We start from the raw sequence: 27,550 nt of genomic DNA, 5'->3' as shown, positions 1-27,550 counted from the left end.
GGGGGGCCATTCACTACGACATGAGGGCTTAGCTAATGCAGACCTTTAATGGTTAAGGAAATTCCAGATAATATACCCTTTTGAGATTTGTTAATGAGGGAAAAAAAGGGCCATAGTTTAATTCTTACGAGTCATGTGATCTTTTAAGGACATGGTGTAATCAGAAGTCACCATTGTGTTCCAAACAGCTGACCATGTGGCCGTCTCCTGGATGCAGCAGTAGAGCAAAAAGCAGACATCATCGTTAATGTGCTTAAAGCCAGGTCGGGAGGCAGGTATCCCAGCCTCCGGTATCCCAGCCTCCTCGCTTTGGAAATTCCAATTCAGAGGTGTGATCTGCAACATGGGAAAACAAGATAGTGGTCCTGTCTAGGGTTATTCTGTGGAGTTCAATTTCTCTCACAGTGGCTTTGTTCAGCTTCCAGAGTTATAAAAGCAGTGGTTCTAATGTAGTGATGGACACCTTTATCTAAAGGTGTCTTGCTTGGTTTCTCTCAGGGGAGGAAGTAAACAGACATGACGTGAAATGAGTGTTCTTCAGGAACACCATCTCTGTTGGACAAGCACTCAGTGACATAGCCTCAGTTCTCAGACTGTGGGCATTGCCACCATTAGTGATGCTTTGAAAAGCAAAAGTGTCTGGGCCTCCCTCACCATCTCACAATATCCAGATGTTGAGAGGGAACAGAGAACTGACCATGGATTTTTGTGGTTGCATAAGGCCACTTCATTTAAGTGTATGTAATGATTTTCTGAGACAGTCTAAGTATCTCTGGCTGGCTAAGAGCTAACTCTACTTCAAGTTCATGATGGGTCCTCTTGTCTCTGCCTCCCAAGTGCTGGGATTACAGGAGATGTGTCACCACACCCAGCTCAACTTAGTGCCTGCTTACCTCAACTCTAGTAAAAGTCATGGACCCTTTCTCCTACAGGATGTGTACCCATAAGGACATATCCACACAACTTAAGAGCCTTAGGTATTCTCCAAAATCCCTCTGAACTCAATTTCAGATCTGCCCAAGTCTGTCCTGCTCTGCAACCTAGAGACTAAAAATTTGTTTTTCCTGTGGGCTCTCAAAGCATTGCTCTACCGTCACTTACAAATAATTGTTTGAAGTATGTCTTCTTCCACAGTCAAACCTATGACTGTAACACATTTGAGACACGTTTGACCCTTGTAGATGTAATTTTCTCCAAGATAACCGTACAAAAGCAGACATTTTTTTTTTTTTAATTTTGTAAAGCCAAATTTGATATTACAAGTTCTAGCTTTGAAGTGGTAGCTCTCTGAGTCTTGTCAAAATGTCCTCCCTTGGCTATCACAGAAGATGAGCTGCTTTGGGGTGAGAAATGTAGATCTGAAGAGAGCCACAGTTTGGTAACTTCCAAGAGGAAGAGCTGATTTAAAAGATCTTGAAACAACTATCAGGATAAACTTAAAATGAATTACAATACTTCAAAGCCCATAGCTTCATGAGCCTTTTAAAAATTAGTTTTGGGCCAAGGAAACGGCACCTGATACCAAGCCAAACAACCTAATGGTTGTGATTGCACCATGCTCCAACACACACATGCACATACCTACACATACAAGAAAAGGAAATCTAAATTTTAGTTAAATGTTTTATTCCCTATTGAATATTTCAATGGACTGATTTATTGGTTTCATAACTTTAGTAAAAGAAAATCAAGTGTCTCTCCCGCCTTTTCCTATGCAAACCATCACACAGGGTAAGGAAGGAAAGATTTGGCACATCAGGAGCCTTGCTTTTTAAGTGAAGAAGTAATATATCACGGGTAATGGGCCTCAACATGGCTCATAAAGGATATGACACAGGTACGGGGCCACTAAAAACAAGGCAGGCCTGCTGAGGCCAAGCCTGTGTTGAGTCCCAAGAAAGCTAGAACTAAGCTTCTTCAACAAAATAGAGATGGGTAGGTAAGAGGGAGATGGGTAGGAAATGGAAGGCTTCAGACCTGTCCAACAGTCCCACTGCATGAACCCCATTTGGAGCTAAATCAAGTTCTTGAAATGAAACTGAGGGGTTTCCCATTTGGCCGGTTCGAGGGTCTTTCACCATCAGCCAACAAGCCTGGTAAGATAAGGTTTCCGGGTTTCATTCCACACTGCCCACTGTTGGAGACCAAACTGAAGATTCAGACCCCAGAGTTCTGAGAGCCTGTCTCCCCTCCAGACCCTGTCCTCTCCACAGCCTGCCCTGCTGTGTAGTCTTTGCCAACTTTCCTGTGGGGTCTCCTCCCTACAACCAGCAAATGGCTTACTAAGTGAGCCCCATCCTGGGCACATCTCTAGAGAGCTAGCATACTTCCTACCTCTGCTCCACCACCCAGAACCTGGTGATTAGCCTCCTAAGCCAGTGCTGAGTTCTCTTTGTCTCCGTCAGTCCCCATCATGTTTAGCTTTTATAACTACACTTCTACCTTGTTCCTCGACTCCTGCATTTCAACTCTCCAGCTACCCTAACTGGTAACCTAGCATGCCCTCCACGCCTGAAGCTTACACCTTCCAAAGCTGGTTCCTGGTACTGTCTCCCAGCAGCGTATGCTTGCTCTGTTGTGAAAACCATTTTCATCTTGTGTTCCTGCATATTCTCTGAGTTTTTTCCTCCTCAGCACCTTGGCCCCTTTTATGAACATAAATATTCATACACTCCTGTTATTCGTACATTGAAACTTAATGGCCAATTTGATACCATTGGGGGGGGGATTTACAAGGTGAGTCAGGTCATTACTTGAAAACTTATGGGCCAGTGAGCTGGCTCAGCTGGCAAAGGTTTCTGTTGCCAAGCTTAATGACCTGAATTTGATCCCTGAGACCAACAAGACAGGAGAGAACCCACTCCCACGGGGGATATCTGCATTTATATCTCCAATGCCCATGTTAAAAAGCCAGGTGTGGTGATGTTCAATGATCCATGATGCTTATCTGTGATCCCTGAGTCCCAGTCAAAGATTCTACTTTGTAAAAAGGAGAACCGTTCTTGAGAGACAACGCTGGAAGTTGACTCTGGCCTACACACAGACATGCACACACACAGTATATAGGGAATTCCCATATGCTCCCGTCCACACATGCGCACATGCGTGCGTGCATGTGTGTCCAGAGACTGATGCTGAATGTCTTCCTTCTATCATCCTAACCTTATTTTCTGAGAAATGGTCTATTCATTAAACCTGAAGCTCACCGACTCGCCCGCTGGTCTGGCTGAGCTGCAAGCTCCATGTATCACCACCCCTCTAGCACGAGATTGTAGACATGTACCACTGTTCCCTTTACATTGCTGCTGGGGCTTGAACTTACGTCTTCATATCTGTACAAGTATTTCACACACTAATCTACTTCCTTAGTCCCCAAAAGATAGTCTCTTTTTAACAAAAGAGATGACCCAGACTGAAGGACCATGTCTGTATTTCCTTCAACTACTATGCACACAGGCTGAAATAACACTATGTAAGCTCTTTAGGCAGAAACGGAATGTCACTTCTCAGCAAGGTGGTCTGAGCTTGTCCTGCTGGATATCTGGGTCACAGCCTTCACTGTCCTGTGGCTCCCAAGTGAACAGGGGCTCTGGTGCCTAACCCAGGCCAAGCACAGCATTTGAAAGAACAGCAGCCTGTGGGCACTGGATTCCTTCCATGCGCAGAAATCTGCCTGGACTTGTTCTTCAAGAACAACCCGGGGAGGCAATAGATTTTTTGAGTCTCAGAGCAGTACCCCATCTGGGTGAAGAGACTCGTAACCCTTTTTAACCTCCTCCAGTCAGGTCTGACAGGAGTTGGTCTGTTTCTGGCTGACCTGTTCTCTCAGCTTTTATGTCTGCTTTTGTGTCTCCTTTCTCTTTCCTGCCTATGAGGGGAGAGGGAAGCAGCCATCTCTCTGAGGTCACAAGCACCTTTTGGGACTGAACTAGATCAGCAACACAGGCCTCTACCACCACAGAAGGCCTGAACAGTAAGGTCATGGGCCATCCAGGCCTCTTGTCTGTAGTTGGATGTCTCTCTCTTCCCACCAGGCCTCTCTGCACTACAAACCTCATCTGTCGGTTGAATGTGACTTGGGAGGTTGGCATCAGGATCAGGCCTCTCAGCACACCTGCAGAGTGCTTCAGGGCTGGAAAAGGGGCCTCTGTTATCTGACATTGTTTACCGCTGCCAACCATGGGAGCGCAGATCTGCTGGTCCCCACGCCTCCCCACCCAAGTCTCGGGCCTGAACAAGTCTACCCTGGGGGACGGCCAGGTGTGAGCTCAGCACCCAGCTCCCCACCCTGAGGGCCACGGATATTTCAGTAAAGAATAAGAGATGGAGCAGCAATGTCAGCAAGCCATGAGGGAGAGAGAAGCAGGACAGCTTGTACTGACTCCAGACATTAGGGAAGCGGGCATGGGTTGGACCATGGCCTATGTTTCCTTCTTTTCTGTCTCATCTCAAATGTGTGTTAAGGGCCCTCAGGACACAGGTCAGAAGGAAGATGTTTAATGGAGATACTGACCTGACAGAATATATAACGAAGCAGGCCATAGGGCAAGCCTTTTGAGGCTCAAAGATTAAATGTTAGAACAAGCGGACATGTCATTTTTTGTGCCTGAGCAAAGGCATGTAGAACTGCATTTCTGGGATGGCTGAAACCCAAAACAGCTTTTCAACTCTAGTCCCAGCGGGCCTGTGATTGCCACCAGTTCTTCTCAGACCTGAAGTGATCCCAGCCAGTAGAGGCCTCTTCCAAAACAAAGGAAAATAATACCTGGGCCTATAAATACACATACATGCACTCCCTCTCTGAGGCCAAGTGGGGAGGGGTCCCAAATGGTGGAACTACATTCATGTCGAGCCAAGGAGCATGAGACAGTCATTTCCACAATGGAAACTGTTTCCGTCATCCCCTGTTGTGCTAACATGACAGGCGGCAGGCCCAACACGGTGGAATCGCTCCAGGACTCTCTGATGAATTGCTTGCTGTAACAGACAAGAGCAGCTGCTGGGCTTTGTGGAATAAGAAATGTATTGCTTTAGATGATTCTAGAGTTAGAGGCTGGTAACTCCAGCAAGGCTTGGAGCAGTGTGGTGATGGTCCTACAGTGTTTCTCATTCTGTTGCTCCAGCCTGGAAAGCCATGAATGTTTCTTTTCTGTTTCCCACCAGCCAGTGATCTCCTGCCCATCCCTCAGCATCCAGCTGAGCCTTTGTCTTCCCTGACTGCTCTGCACAGCTGGTTACTGGTTACTATGCTGGCCCCGTCTCACCCTGTCATGGCCTCCCTTGATCTTTCTTTTCAGGCTTTGCTTCTATTGGTCTACAAGTTTATAGGTCTTTCTGAATCTCCAACTAAGTATTTTTCCTGATGTAGAGAAGACATTCAGACTTGTTCCCAAAACAAACCATGAAGGCTGCATGGTTTTTAGCTGTAGCTTTAACAGGAGTTCATGAATAGCAAGTTGATTAGAGACTTAACCTTTTATACCTGAGGTGACCCTGTGCTGCAGCCTTCACAGGGTCCAGGAATCCCATCTCTAGAGACTTGTGCATACCCACAATGCACTGGGGCTAACACATTAGAACAAGGCCAGCAGCACATGGTGAAGTGACAGTATGATTCCTGAAGCCAGATTTTATATATATATAGTTTATATTCTTGTTCTAATTTTCTACTTTGAAGGAAACCTTTGTGTCACTGAAGACACTCAAGCTGCCTTCTGGACAGGTCTCTGCTAGGAAAAACCAAGACTGACAGCAGACAGCCCGTCAGGAGGTCCAGTCAAGCCTTTGAGCCAGTGTCACCATGCCCTGGTGTCTCAGCTGCTTATGGAAGTTGTTGAAACATGTGTTGGGTTGAATATGCCCGGACTAAGACAAAATGGAACCACTCAAAGTTGCACTAGATAAGCAGATCACGTGTTTCTTATTGCTTTAAGCCATGAAGTTTTCAGGATGTTGGTTAGATATATATTCTAAAGACCATACCAGGCTGTACCTGTAGAAAATCCCCTAATATCCAGGCCAAATGAGAGAAAATGAATAAGAAGTAAAATTCAGGATGAGACACAGAGACTTGGTCTCCTGAGGCCAGAAATAGGAACAAGCCACGTATCCACCGGGTGTTGCCCATGGCCTAACGCCTGAGGCCCAAATCCTCTATAGCCAAATCCTATGTCTCAGGGAACACAGGCAGCTAACCTGAGCTAAAATTTCCCAATCATTCTGTCTTCGTGTTATAATGGGAGCAGATTTTGAAGGGAGTCAGTTTGTTCCTGAACTCCTATGGCTCCTAAGAGGCTGTAGTTCTGCCTCTGGTTCCTGCCAAGTGGATGTCCCTAGTCTATTTTCTGTTGCTATAACCAAGGCAACTTAACGATGAAAGGGTCTATTTCAGTGTACAGTCTACAATCCATCATGAAAGAAAGTCAGGGCAAGAACTTAAGACAGGAACCTGGAAGCAGGTACGGAAGCAAAGGAAATGAAGGAATGTTGCTTAGTGACCTGTTCCATCTGGCTACCTTTCGTATACACTCCAGGCCCACATGCCCAGGGATGGCATGACCCACATCAATTAGCAATAGAGAAAATTCCCCTCTGACACACTCACAGATCATTCCAGTGAAGGCAATAACTCAGTTGTGTACTGAAGCCAACTTGTCTACCTATTAGAAAGTACTTTATTTTTCCTGCCCTCCCTTTCTCTCTCTCTCTCTCTCTCTCTCTCTCTCTCTCTCTCTCTCTCTCTCTCTCTCTCCCTCTCTCTCCCTCTCTTCCCCCCTCTGTTTCTTTGCTGCCTACCTTTCTCCAAAAGCAGATCACTCTGGTCCTCCTAACCCAAGCACAGCAACAATACAAATTCTTTCCCATCATGTAAGTGACAGCCATATGGCCATGTGGGAAGACTGAAGAAACTCTTTTCAGTGAGATATCCTGACATTCATCATTTGAAATCTCCTATCATCAACCCCTCCTCCCTGCTGATGTGTCCCAGTTTTAGTTTTGTGGATGTGATAAAATACCCTAATAAAGGGCTTTAGGGAGAAAAATTTTATTGGACTTACAGGTTTGGTTACACTTTGAAATTGTGGGAAACTCAAGGCAAGAACTCAAGGACTGTAGTCTCATAATTAGTTCTTGATTGGCTTTCTTTACTCTTGTCCAAACCAGGTCCTAAACCAAGGCTGGAAACTTCTAGTTGCAGAGAGTAGTCATCCCGAATCAATTAAAATAATCAAGACAGCCAGGGTGTGGGGTGTCTCTTACCTTTAATCCCAGCGCTCAGGAGGAAGAGCCAGGTGAATCTCTGTGAGTTAGAGGCCAGCCTGGTCTACAGAAAGAAATTCAGGACAGCCAGGGCTACACAGAGAAATCCTATCTCAAAATTTCAAGATCATCATCATCATCTGCTTTTCTTCATCGACATCTTCTCCATCAAGACAACGTACCGCAAACATGCCCACAGGTCAACCTGATCTAGACTTTGTCTCTGGAAACTCTCTTCCTAGGTGATTCTAGGCTGTATCAAGTTGACAATTAAAGCTAAGCACCCCACTATATTTACTCTAAATGTTAGAAATAAGCTTCCCTGGATATGATCCAACAGTGTCCTATCAGTCTCTTTAAGACCCTGCTTGATGCTAATCTTCGATTGAGATGGTCAGTGGCTACAGCAGCAAAACCCCAACAATTCACATAACTAGCCTCCGCCTCTTCCAGAAGTCCATGGTATAGTATCTGCTTACCAGGTATGATAGTTTGTTTATGCTCAGCCCAGGGAGTGGCACTGTTAGAAGGTGTGCCCTGTTGAAGTAGGTGTGTCACTGTAGGTGTGGGCTTTAAGACGCTCATCCTAGCTGCCTGGAAGTCAGTATTCTAGCAGCCTTCAGATGAAGGTGTAGAACTCTCAGCTCGTGCATCATGTCTGCCTGGACACTGCCATGTTCCCTCTTTGATGATAATGGACTGAACCTCTGAGCCTGTAAGCCAGCCCCAGTTAAATGTTGTCATTTATAAGACTTGCATTGGTCATGGTGTCTGGTCACAGTGGTGAAACCCTAACTAAGACAAAAGGATACCACACACACACACACACACACACACACACACACACACACACACACACACTACTGTAGTGAATGAGCACTGGAATCATGTAGGGAACATAGTAGCTGGTGGGAGCCTGTGATTATTTCCATTATTTCTCATTTTAATTTTATGCATTACTCAAACAAAAACACGTGTCCATAACTATAATTGTCCTTATTACTGTGTCATAAGAAAATTGGCATCATCTCTGAACTTTAAAATCAGTGACCTAAATTCACAGATGAGAATTTATAAATTCTTGACATGTACCCTGGGGAACCCATGAGATGTCAACAGGATTTGGCAGGTTCTTCATATCTCACCTTCCTGAAGGGTCTGTGATCATGTCATTCATGTGTCAAGATGTCACAGACAGAGATAACAAAGTGGGGTTTCAAATATTGGCTGAAATCTAAAGTCCTAGTGCTGTGAGCTCCATCCAGGGTCGGCAAGCTGGCGCTGGGCTCTCAATGATGCCTCAAGTTGAAAAGCTATGGGGAAACCTCTGTGAGCCTCATTTGACAACTTGCCTTGAAATGACCAGAGAAGTCTGCTCATTCCAAGTTCGCATTACAGATTTGCTCTCTCTTTTGGAATATATTAACCAATTGTTTTTTAATATTACACGACATGAACAAATACAAAATCAAGACAAGCATTTTCCAGATCTTGCTGACAAGCCTATGGTGCCAAACTTGGAAAACAGAGAGGCTGGACCAGGAGTTAAGGGACCAGCTAGACCTCATGGAGACCCTGTCTCAAACAGAAACAAGCAGGGTTGGTAGCACACAGCAAACTCTGGACATCATGGGTGTGCATGCCCACACATACACATGTAAAAATAATTCCCCTATCCCCATTGGCTCACTCTAATCTGCCCTGTGTATTTATTTTAAAAAAGTCAAGATAACAAAATTGCCTTTGTTACAAATTTCTGCAAACTAAAAAATCCAAAGATCTATTCCAATTACCTTCTGCACCAAACTGCTCCAAATTCTAATTACATTATTCCCCAGGCTTGAAGCTCCTAAAGTTCACGGAATGCTTTGACTCATCCTCCATTCTTTGGGTAAATTTAAGCCATTTATATGAGTCCAAACAGCACACATCCTATATAATTTAAAGGCTAATTAACAAGTTAGAAGATTCCCCAACACCAGGCCAAGTTTAATCTTAAACAAAAAGCATCTTTCAGATCTGCTGTGTGGCGTCACTAACGGGAGTGACAGTGTACAATTTAAACTGACTGTTCTAATTCTTGCCAATTTGAGCATTCTCGGAAAGACCCCATCTTTGATAAAGGCAGGAAGTGCAGAGACAGCTGAGTGGTTCACTGTTCCCTTCAAACTCATTTCCTTCAAGCCCTTTTTTGTCTCTGCTCAGTCCGAACAAGTCTTCTCATCCTACCTGTGGCATCCTTCAGCACCGACAGCAGTGTGCAGACCTTTCTCTTGGGAAAGGCGCTTTGAACATCCCTCAAGAGTCTTTCACTTCTGTTCGCCACAGGTCTGCTCTCAACCCAGTGACGGAGGCTGCGGCGACGTGCTGACCACTTAGCACTGGGCTTCAGGGTTAGCTTTTTCATGACCTTTACTAGTGCTTCTGGTTGCAGGATTTCTGAATCATCGAATGAGTCCTCTTCATCTTCCGTCTGAGGAGTTTCTGGGTCCACAACTGGGTCGACTTTCTCTGATGGCTCCTCCATGGTGGTGGGCAGAAGCCTAAAAAACTAGCTCCGGACAAAATTGCTTAGCATTTGAAAAGACTGAAAACCAAAACCCAACTAGCAGAGGTGAAGTGAGCTAGATTTGCTCTTAAGAATAAATTTGTACCAATCCCTAACCATTTCCTCCTGGATCCTTCCATACATGATTTTATTTTTAAACATATTTTGCTTATGTACTGTTTTTATTATTATTAAGCATATTTGCTTATTATTTATTGCTTCTTATTGCATAAACAATTATTTCTTGAGGCAGGGTACACATACCCAGCAGTGAATGGTCAACTCTCAGGAGCTGGTTCTCTTCTCTACTACATGGGTCCCAGGAATTGAACTGAGCTCAACAGGTTTGCCAATGGGTGCCTTTATCCACTGAGCAATCTCACCAGACCCTATTTGAATTTCTTAAGGTATATCAGTGCTAAAATGTTTAATACCTGAAGGAGGGAACTGGATAACCAAAACTAAAGGAACTCACAAAAACAGAAGCAAAATTCTTCGGTTGCTCAGGTAACATGGGAAATGACGAGGCAGCAAAAATTTCAATCAAGTCCCCTTTTCCTGTATGCTGGACCTTCCAGATCACCTGAGGTATGTTCCCTTCCATCTACTCTTTAGTCTCACTGATGTCTCTCTACTTCAAACAGCCTTCCTGCTCCCACCTCCCTAACGGAGATATCAATGAGATATCAGATATCCCCAACCTCTTCCATAGAGATGTCAATCTATACAACTAAACATGGGCTAAATCATCGGCTTGACCATAGTCTCCTGTGATTTGAAGATCCTAGGCCTCCAGGGATGATCATGGGCACCGTGTCTGCCTGTCCTTCAGGATCCCTCTGAGAAAGCTTGCAGTTCCCTTTGTCCTAGGCTCCAGATTTCAGAAGTATGTTGGCCTCACACCTTGAATGGCTATTGGTCTTCTATAAATGTCTACTGAGACCCTGGGGAACCCACACATTTAGATACCCTGTCTTATCTACACCTATACTCAGTCTCACACCTGCAAAAAAATAAGATGCAGAGAAGGACTGTTCTTGGAAAAAATCACATTCTCCCATACCTTCATGGGAGAGGTGTGTGTAAGAGAGTTAGAGCAGGAAGGGGGTACGTGAAGGTGGGGAAAGGGGAGGGGGCAGGGACAGGAACAGGGAAAGAGAGATTCTTTAGTAGCCACCCATGTTATTCTTTTGAGACAAGTTCTCTCTTTGGGACATTGAACTCCAGGCATCCATGTGTCTGCCTTTCCAGCATAAGTTACAGGTACATACCATCACACTCAGCTTTTTACCTACCTAGATGCTAGGGACTGCACTCAGATCTTTGTATTTATGTGGCCAGCACTTTACTGAGATCTCTTCCCCAGCCACCTCCATCAGAAACTTCTATCTTGAGTAACTTCTAGGCCATAATAAGACTTCTATTAAGTGGAAGGCATTATTCCAATCACCTGCCTTCAGAACCTACACATATTACCAGATGACTCATCTGCTGTTGAGACTGATTGGATATCTACCCCAGGTTCTTCTTTTCATTAAATTGCTTTTCAAATCAAATTTCCCCAGACCTCAAGGACAAAAAGTGTCTCTCCATTTTTATTCAGGCCAAACAATGTCAAGCCCCAAAGGCCCTTTGTCCTTGAGACCCCTTGGGTATGCTGAAAATTGGCAGGTCACAGATAAAAAGTGGCCTACTCTACCTTTTTGATGAGGAAAACCAGCAATTTTGAGGCATCAAGGAATTCTGGGAAAGCTTAGGGGAAATGAAACCAGAAGTTTGCAATAGAAGCTTCACGAAGTCCCTTCTGTGGCAGGGGGTCATTACACCGGTGTTGCAGATCACAGCCGTGTGCCTGCATTTGAGCAATGGAGAGGAAGCAAGTAGTTCTGTACCTTACTTGAGAGACCACCTTCCTAGAGTTGTGGCAGAAGCCAAGTTGGGGATCAGTGTGAAGGACCAAGATCAGAAGTAGGAAACTTATGACCTTGTTCCACTTACCTGACGTTCTGTCTCTCCAGGAGACCCCAGCCTTGACCTTTCTTAGTAACATGAGAGGTTGGAGTTATTTATTTTAAAAAGCTCATTCACTGGAGTAGCAGAATCACACTTTCACCTTTAAAATACATTATCTCCTTGACATTTTTTCATCTACACTTCCCGTTTTTAAGAATTATTTAAAACAAAACAAAGCACTGTATGTCATTGTTATAAGTGGAAGGCCAACTTCCTTTGCTAAAAATAGAAGAAAAGGAGTAACAACCCACGGCAAGCAACAATAACCTACTGCAGGCATGTTAGTGAGGGCTGGCTACATTTGCTGACTTCATACTAAAGATCCAACCATCCTCTTTTCTATTTGCCCACGTGAGCCCTCAAATCACTTTAGATGCCACCAGGGGCATGGGTCCCCAGTTTTGGAGAACACTGCCTCTGGACAACTCTGCAGTCTTTCCAGGACTGCCGTCTGGATTACAAGCCCATGTCTCCTTCCCGGCAGCTCTTGGCCCTTTCCTGTAGTAATTATAATGCACACAAAACCCACAGCTCCATGGTCTGCAAGTACAGATGCTTTAAATGGCCTTTATTTTTGTTTCCACAGCCAACCCATAGAACTAGAGACCAGCATTGTGTTTCGAGAGAGATAAAGGACCCTGTTTTCAAAATCCCCTACCGCTGGCTGAGACAGATACCATAGTGGTTCCTGATAGGAAATCCCCTTCTGCCTCATGGAAAACCAAGAGAAAGAAGTGAAGCAGCCCCATGGAGGTAACTAGCCTCCACCCAGGCTCCCATAACTGAAAAGTTTCCATCAGCCAAAGCTAGAATCCTATTTGACTGCATGAAGTTGCTGCTGTAATTTTTACTACGGTTTAGATAGAGTTTGTGCCCCAGAGCTCCTGTCGTAAAAGCATGGCCTCAATGTAATGATATGGAAAGGTGATGGGCCCTTCAAAGGGTAGAGATCACTAGCAGACCAGTAGCTAGATTCTTGCAGTACCAGTGTAAGGACTAGAATTTGGATCACCAGAATCTGCACAGAACTAGGCAAGCTCGGGAAATTCCTGTAATCCCAACACCTAAAAAACAGAGATGGAGGATTCCTAGGGTAAGCTGACTAGCAATGAGGCCCAGGTTCAGTGAGAGGTCTACTTCAATAAAAACAGTAGAGAGCAATGGGGAACACATTTGACATCAACTTCATGCTTCCATAAACACATGGAATATGACAACACATACATACACATGTGCGCACGCCACTTATATACAAAAAACAAAACCAAACCCCAAAACTCTGAGACCTGGTTTGGCTAAGGGCTATTATTTGAAGTAGGAATTAATGCACATCCTAAAGGAATGGGTTATGTCTCTTGAGATTGGAGTAGTTGCTGAGTGTGAGCTGTTATGAAACAAGGCTGCCTCACAAAATGTTCAGTGTCCTCTTTAGGGATCCCTAACCGCTTTCCCACAGACTGCCACCACACAATGCCATCTACCATGCTATGACAGAGGGCACAAGGCCTCACTAGGAATGGCTGCCTGGCATGGCCTTTGCAACCATCAAGTGTGTGAATGGGAGAAACCTCTCATCTTCATATAGTACCCACCACTCGTGTACTTTGTGATAGCAACATCAAATGGACTGAGACTCTAAAATGTAGCAGATGAAATGCAGAGACCCTTTGGGAGTCTTGCTACCAGAAAGATGAGAAGCATAAAGTGGTTTGTAAAGGGGCTCAGAATAAATATCTATCCTGCCATCGTTGCCCTCACATAAAGAATAAAGGATGATTGATCACAGGGGATGAGACCATCACCATCCCCCTCATCTGGACCTGACCATCTGACACGACCAGTTTGTCCATGCTAGTAACGGTGGTGATCCAGCTGTCTTGAAGCTGGTGTGGATGAGGAAACATATTGATTGCCTTTTGTTTACTTCTCCCCAAACTTCACCCTAAATTGCATGGTATACGTAATATACCACATGCTTTTTGGTTTCTGTTCTCTGGGAATGTTTGTACGTGAACATATTTGCATGAGAAGTGTTTATTGGAGCGTATCCTGTCCTGGGCACTGTGGGTAACGGGTTCCTGTATTGAAGTTGATGGGTGGCACCTCATCACATTCCACCCCCTAATCAATATTTTCCTTTCTCTTCACTTCCCTTCCTTCTGTTACCTTCATGCCTACACCAGGCTGAACCCCTAGTGCAACAGATCAAGGGGTGCATGGTGGAACTGTGCTGGCTTCTCAGCTACACATAAGGGAAGAGTAGATGCTATGTAAGGAAGAACAGAGCAACCATAACAACATGGAAAGTAATTAATGTCTTATACAAACACATGATTTTGATAAAGATTCCCTGCAAACTGAAAACTTCATTTTCTGTTTTGTTTTGTTTAATTCTCAAGTGTGAGAATTTCACTAAGTGGTATTGACAAGCATCTTGAATTTTCTCAAAGCTCATGTGGACTTTTCGGTCCCAATGGAAAGAGTACACTGTATATCTGTTGTGTATTCTAAACTAAGAATAGCAGTTGGGGCTGCAGCTCTGTTGGGAGAGCACTTGCCTAGCATGCACAAAGCCCTGGCTGGGTCCAGTCCCCAACACCACATGAACCAGGCATAGTGACTTGTGCCTGATCTAGGAAGTTAGAGGTGAGAGGAGCAGACCTTCAAGGACATCTTCGGGTACATAGAACATTTGGCAGCCTAGCTTACATAATGGGGCGAGGGAGAAAATTACTTCGGAAACATGCCCCATGCTTTATTTACCTCCTACAAAAGTTTCTGCTTTTCTTGACAGTGCAGAACTTTGACTTTGTGTTTATTAAAAGGTGAGCCTATTGCCCTCAGCCACAAAACTCCCACCCTAAGAGCTATTAATTGGGAAGAAGAATGTGTCTGAGAAACTATAATAGTTTGAAAGACCCAACTCAATGTTGAGAATTAGGGCATTATTTCCAGTAAAACAAGGAAACTATGTATCTCAGAAGAAGTTCCTCCAAGGCATGAATGAAGCCTCCTCTGTATGTTTCTTCCTTCCTACCTGTCTCCTAAGGGACCACACACCCCTGTCCTCGTGCTGACTTAGTACACAACACCCAGAAGAAGCTTCCGCAACAGCTCAAATGTTAGCCGGCAGGTTACAGGAAACAGCTCAAAAGTTAGCCGGCAGGTTACCGGAAACAGCTCAAATGTTAGCCTGCAGGTTACCGGAAACAGGTAGGAATTGCTTCCAAAGGCAGCTAGCTGTTCTTTGTTCAGTTCTACTACTATTGAGCAGGTCTCCTCCGGGCTAGCTGAATCTCTTCTCAATACCACCACTGCTACACACACACACTAGGTCTTCTGGTCTTCTTGTCATTCTTGTCTGGACAGATTTGAAAGACTCACTTGTGCCTAGAAACAAGAGCAAGGGGGATCTCCAAGTTGTTTGTCAAACAGAGCCACATCTTGGGCATTGGGATAAGCAAAGACAAGCTGTCCCATTGCTGGGATTGCTCACGTGCTAGTGGGGGGGGGGGAGGGTCAGGCAGAGAAGAAGGCCTTGGCAGAGTTAAGTCTGGACTTACAATAAAAATCGACAAGATGACAGCTCTTATTAGAGGGTCTGTCCAGCCTAAGAGGCTGACGCTTATCCTGAGATCTTTGAGATAAGGAGCCTGGTGATGAAGCCAGTTAAAACAGAGAACCTGTAAGGTATGGGGGGAACACCCCACCCTCTCCCCTCCTGATGACTTAGCTCTCAGCGCCCTGAGCCTGCCTGGTTGAGATCCCTCCAGATTGTCTGGCTGGCTGGCCTCTCCCCAAACAGGACCAACCCAGAAGGGTGTGGCTGAACTGCTAGGTACAAACCTGCCCTGATAATCACACTGGAAAGGAGGTACATCTTTTACAAGCCCTCAGGATACCATTAATAATAGTAATTTCAGCCTAGAATTTCCATGAGCTTAGAGAAAGGATTAGGTAGCTTAAAGCCAGCGTAACCCCTGTTCCACCTACATGCCACCACCATTCGGCTTGGTCTACTTCCCTGCGAGACAGTTCAGAAATAAAGTGCGGTGCAACCCCAAATCTCCAAGAAAATCCAGTTTCTCCTAAGCCCACAATGCACAATTGGCTCCTAAAGCTACTAGATGCTTTAAAATCCAGCCAAGGGGCTGGAGATGTATAGTCCGGTTTCTAGAGTGTCGCCTGGCATACATGAGGTCCTGGGTACAATCCTCAGTACTACATAGAGTAGGCATGGTGGTACATTAACCCCAGAACTTGAGAGGCAGAGGTGGGGTGCTTGAAGTCATCCTTGGCTGTATAACAAGTTCGAGGCCAACCTGGAACCACCTGAAGCCTCCAACAGTGCAGCAGCAGAATCAGACGGAAACTCTTGGTAGTTTTCCCTGGTTCCAGTCATTTGTTTTGTGTCCAGCCACCCCGTGGAGAGAGGTCTTCCTGAATCCCCAGGGCTGGGCCAAGCACTCTTCTTGATAGACCAGGGTACTTTTCTTTAATGGTAGTGGTGAGTCTTTGATAACAGAAGAAAAAGAAGTAGGGGAAAGGCAGAGAGGGAGGAAGAAAGGGGAGAGCTCACGGCCGGCCTCTCCCACACCAGACTTCCTCCCTGGGCTGAGCATCCCTTTCTACCCCCATGTTTGAGAAAGCTCCCTAATCTTAGCTCTCTTTGGTCAGCCTGCCACAGGACAGTTGTGGGCAGCATCTCAGAAATTCCCTTCTCCCTCTAAAGATGTTAGCTTGGGGGAGAGGGAAAGAGTGTGCATTCAGAACTTGTCTCAGGTCCGATGTGATAGAGTTGTGGAAAGCCCTAGGTTCGCAGGGAGAGAGGAGGGCAGGCTGCCCACAGCCAGATTCCCAGAGCTGAGTATAAGCAGCATGTACCTCCCACACTCCCAGGTCTTGGCCAACATCGTCCAGGCACCAGGGAAATCCTGGGCTTGACTCAAGGGCTCAGAAACAGCACATTCTGCCCTGTTTCTATCACAAAGCTGAACAAGACACCCATCGGCTTCTCAGTAGCTACAGGATTCTGAGAACTCTAATGGGCTTTCACCATCCGATGAGGCAAGAGGCCACATGGCCTCATGTTAGCCACCAGGACAGCCAGCAGCAGCAGAAACACCCGACCTGACCTCCGGTGGGTACGGGGTGAGGCTCAGCCTAGTTTCTGCAATGCCCAGTGGACACTCACCTCCTCCCAAACTCCAAGGGCTTCGGCACAGATGATTACTAAGTCAGCCCGTTCCTAGAAGCCCTTCCTCTGACTCAGCTCTCGACTCTCATAGCCACAGATTACGAAACCAGACCCTCCCCAGGCTAGCTTCATGCCACATTCTGCTTCCTCTAGGCTCCAGGGGGTGTTCCTCTGCTCAGACTCCAGTGACCACATTCACCATTCCCCCCCCCAGGGGGGAGGGTCTTCATGCCACCACTTACTTCATCCGGCGCCCCCATTCTGAATCATCTCCCTAAAGCACAAATGTGGCCACACATCTCCTCTGAGTCAAAACCTTATCTGAGGACTAGCAACACTGCCCAGGGGTTAAAGTTGCTTACTGTCAATCGTGACCATCTGGGTTAGATCCGAGAAAACCCGATTCTTCCAACTTGTCCTCAGACCTCCATGTGAGCACTGTGGCACATATGTTCACACATATGTGTGCATGCCTGCCACCCACACACATACACATGAAATAAGTAAATGTAATACAAAGGCATTCTAAAGCCTCGTCTGCGTCCTGATGCCATAGTTCAATGATGTGATACTCACCCATCATGCAGGCAGTTCTGAGTTTCACACTGGCTTGAATCTAGACCACCCACCCAAGCCAGTGTTCTGAACCCTGGCCTTTCATTTCTAGCATTATTTTGAAAGTTTGGAAGCCTTTAGAAGGTAAGACCTTAGGGACAGGTCTCTGGAGGTTTTCACAGCCCTGCTTCCCACCTGCAATCTTTGCTGCAGTGTTCTGCCTCAGGTTCTAGCCACTTACGAGAGTCTCCTGAGCTTCCCTCCATAATGAACTGAAACCCTCCTAAAGCCTGAGCCCAACACAGCTTTGGTCTCTTACATTGTTGCTTTTCTGTTTGTCAGGAAGATGAGAAATGTGGTTGATATGCCCCTTATTCAGTCGGCTCACAAATTTGAATTATGTTCCTATAACGGCTGAGACATCTCGTCTCACAGCACGGAGACACGGAAGAATGTGTCCTCTCTTTCCTTTGCTCAAAGTCAAGGCAGCTACCATTCATCTCCCTTGTTTTAGATTTGAGTAAATTGAGGCACGTGAGTATCACTGACCTGCACCAGGTTACAGAGCCAGCGAATGGCTTTATTGAGATTTAAGAATTCCTTATTCCTTTGTCTGTCGTACTTTTCACCCCGAGACTCATCTCCTCAGGCCTGAACCCCACCACAACCACTACACAAATCTGTTTGTTTGCTTTTACTCATCCAGGACCCTGCCAAGAATGCCTGTGCCTGGTAAAGCTACCCCACCTCTACTGCACAGGAGTGGTGTCACCTCCTCCAAGTCTCTGCTTGCTGAGACATCTCCTAGGCCTGGACTCCATAACCAGATGCTTGCCTCCCTCTGGATAGGTTTTTTCATGGCTACATCCCATGTGTCCCTGACAAGGCACAGTGTGTGTGTGTAGAACCTTCCTCTAGGTCCCACAGGAATGTGGAGCACCCAAGAAATCACGGATGGATGGGGATTATCAACACTCCTGCCACACTGTCACGATACAGGGGCTCCGATAATGCAGGGAAATACAGCTAAATGTGACTCGGAGAGCCAGCGTCCATTTAGATGGAAAGTCGGCTGGGATGGGAAGACAAAGCTCTGGCATTAGTAAAAAAACGCCAGACAGAAACCTGTCTCCAGGTAGTGAGTGGGCTTCAGCAAGAGGCCACCAATGCAACATTCCAAGTTCCCACAGTGATTCAAACTCACATGGCCAACCCGCAGACCTCCCACTCGTGGAGAACTATGGAGCTGAATGCTTGCTCGATACTTACCACCCTGCCCTTGGAGGCAACCTGCCCAGGGGACCAAAAAAGAGGCTGGGTGTGGGGAGTGTGCCTCGTATCGTCAGAGTTTCCAGAGGCAAGTTAGAGCAGAGCTTCATAATCTTGCCTTCTTAATCTTGGCTGAGCAAGCACCTTTTAAAAAGGACAACCACACCCAGGCCTCTCCCTGTACCCCCCCCCCGGCTTGGGGGAGGGGGTCAGCATAGGGGTGGGCACACGGGTGGCATTTTTCAAAAGCTTCCAGGTGTTTCTATGTACTCACTAGGGTAGGCCTTAAAACCCTCCCGCTGTCCTAACAGCATTAAGGCCTTTATCCCATTTTACAGCTGCATAAACTGAGGCACGTGAGTCTTCCTCCGAGGCTGATGGTGTGCTGTTAAGTCAGTGTAGCACAATGGCAGGGTACCAGGAAAGGCAGAGCTGAAATGGGAAGCTGCCACCCACCCCCACCCCCACTCCCAGATGGGAGCACCTGGTGTAGGGAGCAGCTGCACATCCCTCGAGATAGTAAACACCTGGAGATAAGCAAGAGCGTGCTTGCAAAAGTGGCCTTTGGACCCTTTCCCAGATCATTGTCAAGCCAGAGAGAAACCCAGGTGAGGTCATCTGTGGGCTGAGCAGGGTGGAGTCAGTAAAATAGGTGCCATCTTCGCCCCCTACAGGACAGCGGAGCCTGCTCCTAGTCCATCTGAGAGCCACGTTTAACGCCCTCCCAAATTCAGAGAAAATAGAAAAGAATACTTAATCTAGGTTGTTTCGGAGACTCTAGGAAATCCACTAGGGGTGAGGGGCTGCAGAGATCCCTCTGGTTATATTGCTTGCTGCAAAGCACCTCTGAACTCCCAGCACCCACAGCGGGTGGCTCACAAAGCCTGTAACTCCTTCTTCACACACACAAATAAGATGAAATACTTATACTTTGGAGGCTGGGGAGATGTCTCAGCAGTTAACAGTGCTTGCCACCCAGCTACGGAGACCCACAGTTAAGATTCCAGGATCAACACAAAGGCCGATCGCGATCCCCCTCATCCCGCAGCCTGAACATTAGGGAGAGTGGAGACAAGATCACTGGGGCCTGCTGGCTTCAAGCTTAGCTTAAAACGAAAAAAGAAAGACGAGCTCCTCATTCAGTGAGGCACTCCATCTGACGGGCAGGATGGAAACTGAGAGGTGAGGATTATCTCTGTAGACAAGTCTCCAGGTCCACTCACAAATATGTGCAAACATGGCACACATATTACACACACACACACACACACACACACAGGAGCACACCTGTGCGCATGAAGAATTTCACAGGGGGCGAATGAAAACAGCAGCCTAAGATTCTATAAATAGGTCCAAAAAGTCCAGTCTGTATGAGTTATTACATGTGTGTTTGTATGTCACGTGTTCACTGAGAGAGTGTCCCCATGTCAGGGCATGTGTATACAGAGCAAAGGATGATTTAGAGGAGTCTGCACCCCCTCTTCACACTGTACATCCCAGGACTCTACTTCAGGCCTCAGGCTGAGCCATCAGGCTGCCCACCCCACCCTCTGGGTTTTTTAACTCCCTCTATGTCTTCTCACCCAGCCGGTCTGACGTCTACATTTTATCTAGCCCACGCAGTGTAGAATCTCCACATTTCTAAACCGAGGGCTGACTGGCTGGAAAAGGAGGCTTATGTAGTCATGATTCTCAGGCAACGGTATCGAAGGAAGAATCCCCTGGCTCCAGCGTCACTTCAAATTCTCCTTCTTGTTGAGTACAGCCATGTTTCAATCCCTTTTCACCCTGACAACATTATGAAAACCATCCCTCCTGGAGACCAAAGAGAGTGCCTACTGGAACCCAGGCTGGCCTGCCTAACAGGACGGGTATGTGCACTGGGAAGGCTAAGCTTTACGAAAGCGTGCTGGGGAGACTTCACCATCTAGGTTAGGCTTGATGAGCTTCCTTTTCTTATTTGGAGTTCTGGAAAGAATGGGTCCCGTAACCAGGGATAACAACACAGGTACAACCTAAGAAATGTGTGAGAGACAAGAGCGTTCCTTCAGAAAGGTCTCCTTCAGAACCAACCGAGTGCTAGGCCATGCTTGGAAAGGCTGCCGGGAGGAGATGTAAGACAGGGACTTTGAATGGGGACTGGGTCATCAGGATTGTCAAGAATGGAAGTAGACTGAGGGGTAGACACTCCGTTAGTTGGTAGAGCGCTTGCTGAGCATGCACAAAACCCTGGGTTCACCTCAACTCTACATCAACTAGGTGTGGCAGGACACACCTATAATCCTATCGTGGGATTAAATAATCTCGGGGCAGTCCAATGAAGACGGCATGTTATTGAGGACATGGCTTTCAGAACTCGCGGAATAGTTCATCTTAACTCAAGTTTGCTCGTTAGTGACTTGGAAGATCTGGGGAAATTTTGTTTTGGGTTGATAATAAGTTTCCTTTTCATCACAGCTGTTTCAAAGGAGATGGTTCCAGTCGACTGTCAAGGCCAGTTCTGATCAGCTAAATGTCAGTGGTGCCCGTGTGTGACACAATGTGAGCGAGACCCTGAGAACCCATCGGATACTGACCAAGCAGGCTGAAAACCAGCTTCGAAGGAAAAGCGGCACTCCAAGCTTCTAGACTGGTAAAGCACACTTGCAATCCCAGGAATCAGCAGTCGAAGGCAGGAAGATTGTGAGTCGGACAGAATGAGCCAACCGCCCTTCCATATCAGAGATTCAAAGTACAAAACCAAACGTGCAGAAACCCAGAGAACTTCAGTCTGTCCCGTCTGTCCCACCATGCTACGATGGTTGGGTGACTTGACTACGATTAAAATAATTTGCTAAACTCAAGCCAAAAAATCTAAGCTGGAAAAATAATACTGCAAAGAATTTTACAAACATTGTCAAAAATAAGTCTCCTAAAATAAATCTTATCACTTCTTTGTATTGTAATATATATATATATTTGTTTTTGAGACAGGATTTTATTTTTTACAGCCCAGGATTGCCTTGAAGACACTGTGTAGCTGAGGCTTACCTCACACTTTGATTCTCCTCCTCCTCCCTCCACCTCCTGAGTGCTGACAGATACAAACAGAATTTACAGTCCTCCCTGCTCCAGCTGTAAGGCCACACACAGTCTTTGATGGGGCCACTGGTCCTTTCTAGTACCAACTACATTACGGAGCTAGGGGAAGCTGGGGCTCTGGGAAGTCAAATTAACTCCTAAAAATGATCTTTTTCTGATAGTGCCAGAGAGACCCCTAAACTCACTCCAGAGACTTATGCTCACCCCACTTCACTCTCTTATGGTTTAGATCTTAATGTGTCCCCTAAAGGCGCCATTGGGAGGTGGTTGTCTCTTTAAGAGGTGGGGCTTAGTGGAAGGAAATTAGATCATTTGAAATATGCCCCTGGTGGGCTATCTCACCTTTTCTTTGCTCCCAGCCAGTGGGAAGTTAAGTAGCTTTTCATCCCCAGGCACACAGGGATGAGGCCCACAGAGCATTGACTAAAAACTCTGAAACTATAAACCAACATAAACTGTTTCTCTTCTAATTTGATTGTCTCTATTAAATTGATTGTCAACAGGTCTTTTGTGTGAGTCACTTGGAAGACTGACTAATACCCTCACACCCAAAGTAGTATTATGAAATTGAGGGGCTCCTCAGAAACACCTTCTAGTACTTAGCTTCTACTTGCAAAAGGCAGGGATGTTGCTAGGCCACTTGTGCGTCACTCCTGCATGTGAGGGAACAGTCACCGTTGCTCATCTGAAGACCCAGGCTCATCCAACTCCATGGTCAGTCTGCCTAAGAGTAGTCTCTGATTGACATAACATACCTTAATAAGTGATTCTTCCACATGCACACCTACTCACAATCTACTATTCCAGAGGCCCAACGGCATCTTATCATCTTGCTAGAATCTACAGCCCTTTGTGAAAATGGTATGTAAGCTCTCAAGCCTAAACATTGTATTTGGGGTTTTTATGTCTTTGATGTCCTTCTGTCTAGATGCAAAGGAAATTGCCTTGTGGATTAGTCTGTCTTCTGACCATTTAGTGTGTAAATGCCAGTCCCTGAAGTTGAGAAGGCAGAAGGTTCTCACCTACGTAACACGTGATAAAATGTAGAAAAGCTGGGGGCACGGTCTCAGTTGGTTGAGTGTGCACAGAGCTCCGGGTTTGATCTCCAGCATTCTGTGATGATTACACACACACAAGTCCAGCATGGGGTAGGTTGTAGGACAACAACTTCCTCGTGCAAGAATCAAGAATTTCAGTTCCAATGCATATTCGTGTTAAAATGTTTCGGTCTTGAGTCCCTATTGCAAAGAAGAAAAGAAAAGAAAAAAAAACTAGCAAGAACATTCCCTGCTGCTGGCGAGGTGCTATAGGAAATGCCTTGACTTTTGGTCTTCAGCTCTTCCTGATTCTTCAGTTATAAAGTTTGGGAAGAAGATTAGATACCTGTTTAACTAAACCCAAGCTCAGTCATCCAAGAGGTTGTAGATTCAGAGTTGGAGAATTCACTTGGCCTTCCCACTGTAAGGGTCAGGGAGATCATGGATAGTTAGCAAAAACTACCATCTAATTCTCTCTGGGTGTGGCTTAGGCTGGAGGATGATTTTCCATCTAAGTAGCCCTCTGTAATCTCTAATCTTCTACCGCCTGCAGGTATTATTTTTAGTCTAAAACAGACTGAAGTACGCAGAGTATAATAGTTACCATCCATGTAGTCTACACCCAGTCCAGAAAACAAAACTCGAGGGGACCCTTGAAGCTTCCCTCACTTCTTCCCTCGAACTAGAAGAAACTGTGCTGAATTTTCATCTTTATTATTCTTATGCATGAGACAAAAATATTCACACTTGAGATAAAGCAGAAAAAAATTTTGTATAGAAAATCAATTTTGTCCCCTTTAGATTCAAGCAGATGCTCTCAGATGTTTAGACTTCTCGGATCAGTAATATTTCGAAATAGATTTGGAGGCACAAGAAACCCAATCCACATCCCCAAACGACCCTCTGCTTTCCTGGTAGCTTCCTGCCAGAAAGGTCATTCAACACTGAAAACTCAGAAGCTGTGGGTTCTTAGCGTCGTCAACAAAAACCAAACGACTGCAAAGCTTTTCTCTAGCTTCTCTTTTGCTTCAAGTCCTCCTGAAAGTCACTACGTAGCCGGGGATGACTCTGAACTTCGATTCCCCCTGCATCTGCTTCGCGAGTGTTGGGTTTACAGGCCTATACCACCACATGAAATGCTGGAGATCAAAACCAGGCCTCTTACATGCTGCACAATCCTTTGACAAGTACATCTGCGGTCCATCTTGTCTCTTTATATTTCATTTTATCTTGCCACAGAAACCTTACACTAATTTCCTCTGAACTGGAGAGTAATCCCTACTTTAGACAATCAGCCTGGGGCAATCTCTGCCCCATTTCCCTACTTTATCTCTTCATTCTCCCACCAGAGCTTCAGCCTGCCCAGCCCACAGCACTTCCCTCCCACGTCCCAGAGCTGGGAGCGGAGACTGCAGTTAGCTTCCGCATCTCCCTACCCATTCCTCAGGCCAGGCCACACCTCATTCCAGCCCCAGGCCTTTTCCTCCCCAGCAAACCAGGCCTCCACCCAGCAGTCTAGAAGGTATCCTAAAGGGCCAGAAATCTGTAGACAAACAAGAGAGGGAGCAAAGAGACTAGAGTAACCGAAAAGTAATCCCACCATGGAGAAATTAAACAAACAATCCTCACAGACATGGTTGACTTCCCTTAGTAACCTTGACCCCTTACTCCCTCCAATGAGCTCTGTGCTCAAGCTGGGATAAAGCAGACACGCTCTGCAGCTCACCCCACGGGTGTGTGCTCTCCATGGGTGTGTGTACCCAGCACAGGTGTGGCAGAATGAGGGGGCGAAGGAACTGGCTGGGCTGAAGCATTTTGTAATAGCTCTCTCTCTCTCTCTCTCTCTCTCTCTCTCTCTCTCTCTCTCTCTCTCTCTCTCTCTCTCTCTCTCTCCCTCTCCCCTCCCTCCCTCCCTCCCTCCCTCCCTCTGTCTCTCTCCCTAAACCAGACCTACTGACTTGGCATGGCTGTGACAAGATAAAATGGATAGATAAATTGAGCTTAAATTCCACTCAGTAAGAAAGACAGACAGACAGACTTAGAAGATAAGGGAGAGAGGGAGGGGAGAGGAGGGGAAGGGAGAGGAGAGGAGGGGAAGGGAGAGGAGAGGAGGGGAAGGGGGAAGAGGGAGGGGAAGGGAGAAGAAGGGAAGGGAGAAGAAAATCCCATTTCATGAAGGAAGAAGCAGGAACCCAGGCCTGCTAAACAGCAAGCACAACTCTTTATGTGGGGTTCAAAACCAGACAGTAGTGTCCCTGCCCAAGTTCAAATAGTGACCTTGCTTGCCTTGGATGTGGACTGGGGAGCCCTGGCAGCCCTCCATCTTTCTCCTCCATCTTTTATCTGGAAGCAACCCCTCAAGCTGAATCAGAGAATATCTGAGCCTTTTAAGGCCAAGAGGGAGCCACTGTCAGAAGTCTACACCAACAGCGTTCTATCCCGTGGGGACTCGAATGCCCTGATATCCGCTTTGGAAACCCCATATCGTATTAGTATTCCTGCCTTCTACATGTAACTGCTGTCAATTCCTCTATAACACGTCCATTCCTTTGCCCATCATATGTTTTTCCGGTCACATCTCATCTGGCTACATATCTGTGGTTTTTGTAAAGTGGATCCCATTCCTCTGGACTCACCTTTTTTTTAAAAAAAAAATCTCTAGGGATGATATATTTCAGATACAGAATTCATGCATACACAGAAATACATACATATATTCAGATACACACAGGGATACACGCATGCAGCTACATATACACTTACACACACATATAGGCATACATCTCTAAACCCATGTGGACATACATGGATAATATAGACAAACATATACATACACAATACACAGACAGGCTTATGCAGACAGGCATAGACATGTGCAGAGACACAAATATAGAGGCAATTCTTGTCCTCCTTTTACTCAAGGTTAATGCACACAGGCTGTATGAGAAAGAGGGTGTCTTTCCTCTTTGGGGAGTGCAACTGGTCCTGCTCTTTCCAGGCCAGGTACTAGTACCCAGCAGCTCAGACAGACCTTAAAGCTCAAAACAATATTTCCCCCATCTGACCTCCCCTGACTACATATCATTACTCACTTTTCCTCCTTGTTGGGAACTAAGGAAGACAAGAGGTAGACAAAAGGGCTTCTCAGATCAGCTTTCTCGCCAGTTCTAGGACAGTGATTGTAGCTCCAATGAATGTAAATTTTTGGAAGCCCTTGGGGTCTTCCTCTTTAATAAAACACCAAGCAGACAGAATTTGCATTCTTTTTATTTAAACCATCATAAGAGCCCCAGGAGGTAGGAAGAACCTGTTCCACAGCAAGAGGGAGAGAGACCAACCCAAAGAAACCATCCTTTGACCAGAGTCTCCGCATCAGAGAGGAGACTCATGAGCAGCTCTGGATGGCACAGCATCCAGATTCAATAAAGCCTTCCTCATTCATGAGGTAGTTTCCCGTACACCAACACAAATGTCTTTTTTAGCCCCACCACAAAAGCAGAGCCCTGCAAGAAGGCACAAGTGCCTGTCAGAGTCAGGCAGATAGACAACGAGGTGGAGCTTGCATCTAACAGTCTCACAGCTCAGTGTAGACTTGTACAAACTCCTCATAGTTCACCTTCCCATCTTGGTTTTTGTCAGCCAATCGGAACATGTCATCCAGCTCCTCCTGGGAAAGCTCCATCTTGGACAAGCCTTCCTTGAGCTCGTTCACAGTGATGTACCCATCGCCGTCCTGGTCTAAGACATGGAACAGAGCCTGCAGTTCCTCAGCCCTGCCCCCTTTCTTATACTTCTGCATAGCCGTCAAGAATTCGTCAAAGCTGATGGTGCCGTCGCCATCTGTGTCTACCTTGGCGATGAGCGCCTTCAGGGTCTCCTCTGAGACGTCCTTGCCTAGCTGCTGCATGATATCTCGAAGTTCCTGGACGTTGATATGGCCGTCCTTATTCTTGTCAAACCTATTGAAAGCTTCTTGGAACTCATCCACCTCCTCCTTAGAAAACCCGTGAGACATGGCCGAGTTCTCTGTGCCGCACAAAGCTTCTGAGCTTGGTGTCAACCGGATGTCAATCTACTGCTCCTGGGATTTCTGGTCCGGAGCTCAAGGCTGCTGCTGGGCTCTGAGGTTGTGTCTGTTGAAGGGCTGAGCTATAGGTAGCCTTGCCCTGGCATCGGAACCCCCTCCTTTTCTGCGATTGGAGCAAAGGGAGGAGGTTCCCCACCCTCTACTTGCCCTCAGGCAAGATGCTCCTCCCAGGGAAGGACAGACCAGCTGCTGACAAGGAATGAAGTAATTTTAGTGGATGAGATCTATGGATAAGGTGATAGGAAGTGTCCCGGAGGGCATGGGACAAAGTCTGCCAGCCTCTCCTGACCCAGATAGCAGACCACCCCACTGCATGGACATCTGCCTAGACACACTTCCCCTGTGGCTGATTTTCAGAGAGGCTTTGACAAAGCTGGTGATTTCAAGAGTGCTTCCCCAATTTCAAAGAGACTCAAAGGGGAAAGGCCCAGGTGTCAACGAAGCTGCTGAGGATGAGGATCAGCAGTCCTTAGTGGGGTTCGGATTAGTACTCCTCTCAGCTC

General features: G+C 46.3%; 2 protein-coding genes across 2 annotated transcripts; both read right to left on the bottom strand.

The window, feature by feature from the left end:
* Nucleotides 1-9,439: 9,439 nt before the first annotated feature.
* Nucleotides 9,440-9,787, bottom strand: LOC308422016 (developmental pluripotency-associated protein 3-like; the record flags this gene model as incomplete). Its single annotated transcript, XM_080918505.1, has 1 exon — nucleotides 9,440-9,787. The coding sequence occupies one exon, from the start codon at nucleotides 9,785-9,787 to the stop codon at nucleotides 9,440-9,442; it is 348 nt and encodes a 115-aa protein (XP_080774631.1).
* A 16,747-nt stretch (nucleotides 9,788-26,534) lies between these two features.
* LOC308422015 (calmodulin, striated muscle-like) lies at nucleotides 26,535-26,975 on the bottom strand (the record flags this gene model as incomplete). Its single annotated transcript, XM_080918504.1, has 1 exon — nucleotides 26,535-26,975. The coding sequence occupies one exon, from the start codon at nucleotides 26,973-26,975 to the stop codon at nucleotides 26,535-26,537; it is 441 nt and encodes a 146-aa protein (XP_080774630.1).
* Nucleotides 26,976-27,550: the final 575 nt, after the last annotated feature.

The sequence above is a fragment of the Micromys minutus genome (genome assembly GCF_963924665.1).
Source record: "Micromys minutus genome assembly, chromosome: 6".
In the NCBI taxonomy this organism is placed as follows: Eukaryota; Metazoa; Chordata; class Mammalia; order Rodentia; family Muridae; genus Micromys; species Micromys minutus.
This window is presented reverse-complemented; position numbering and strand designations above follow the sequence as displayed.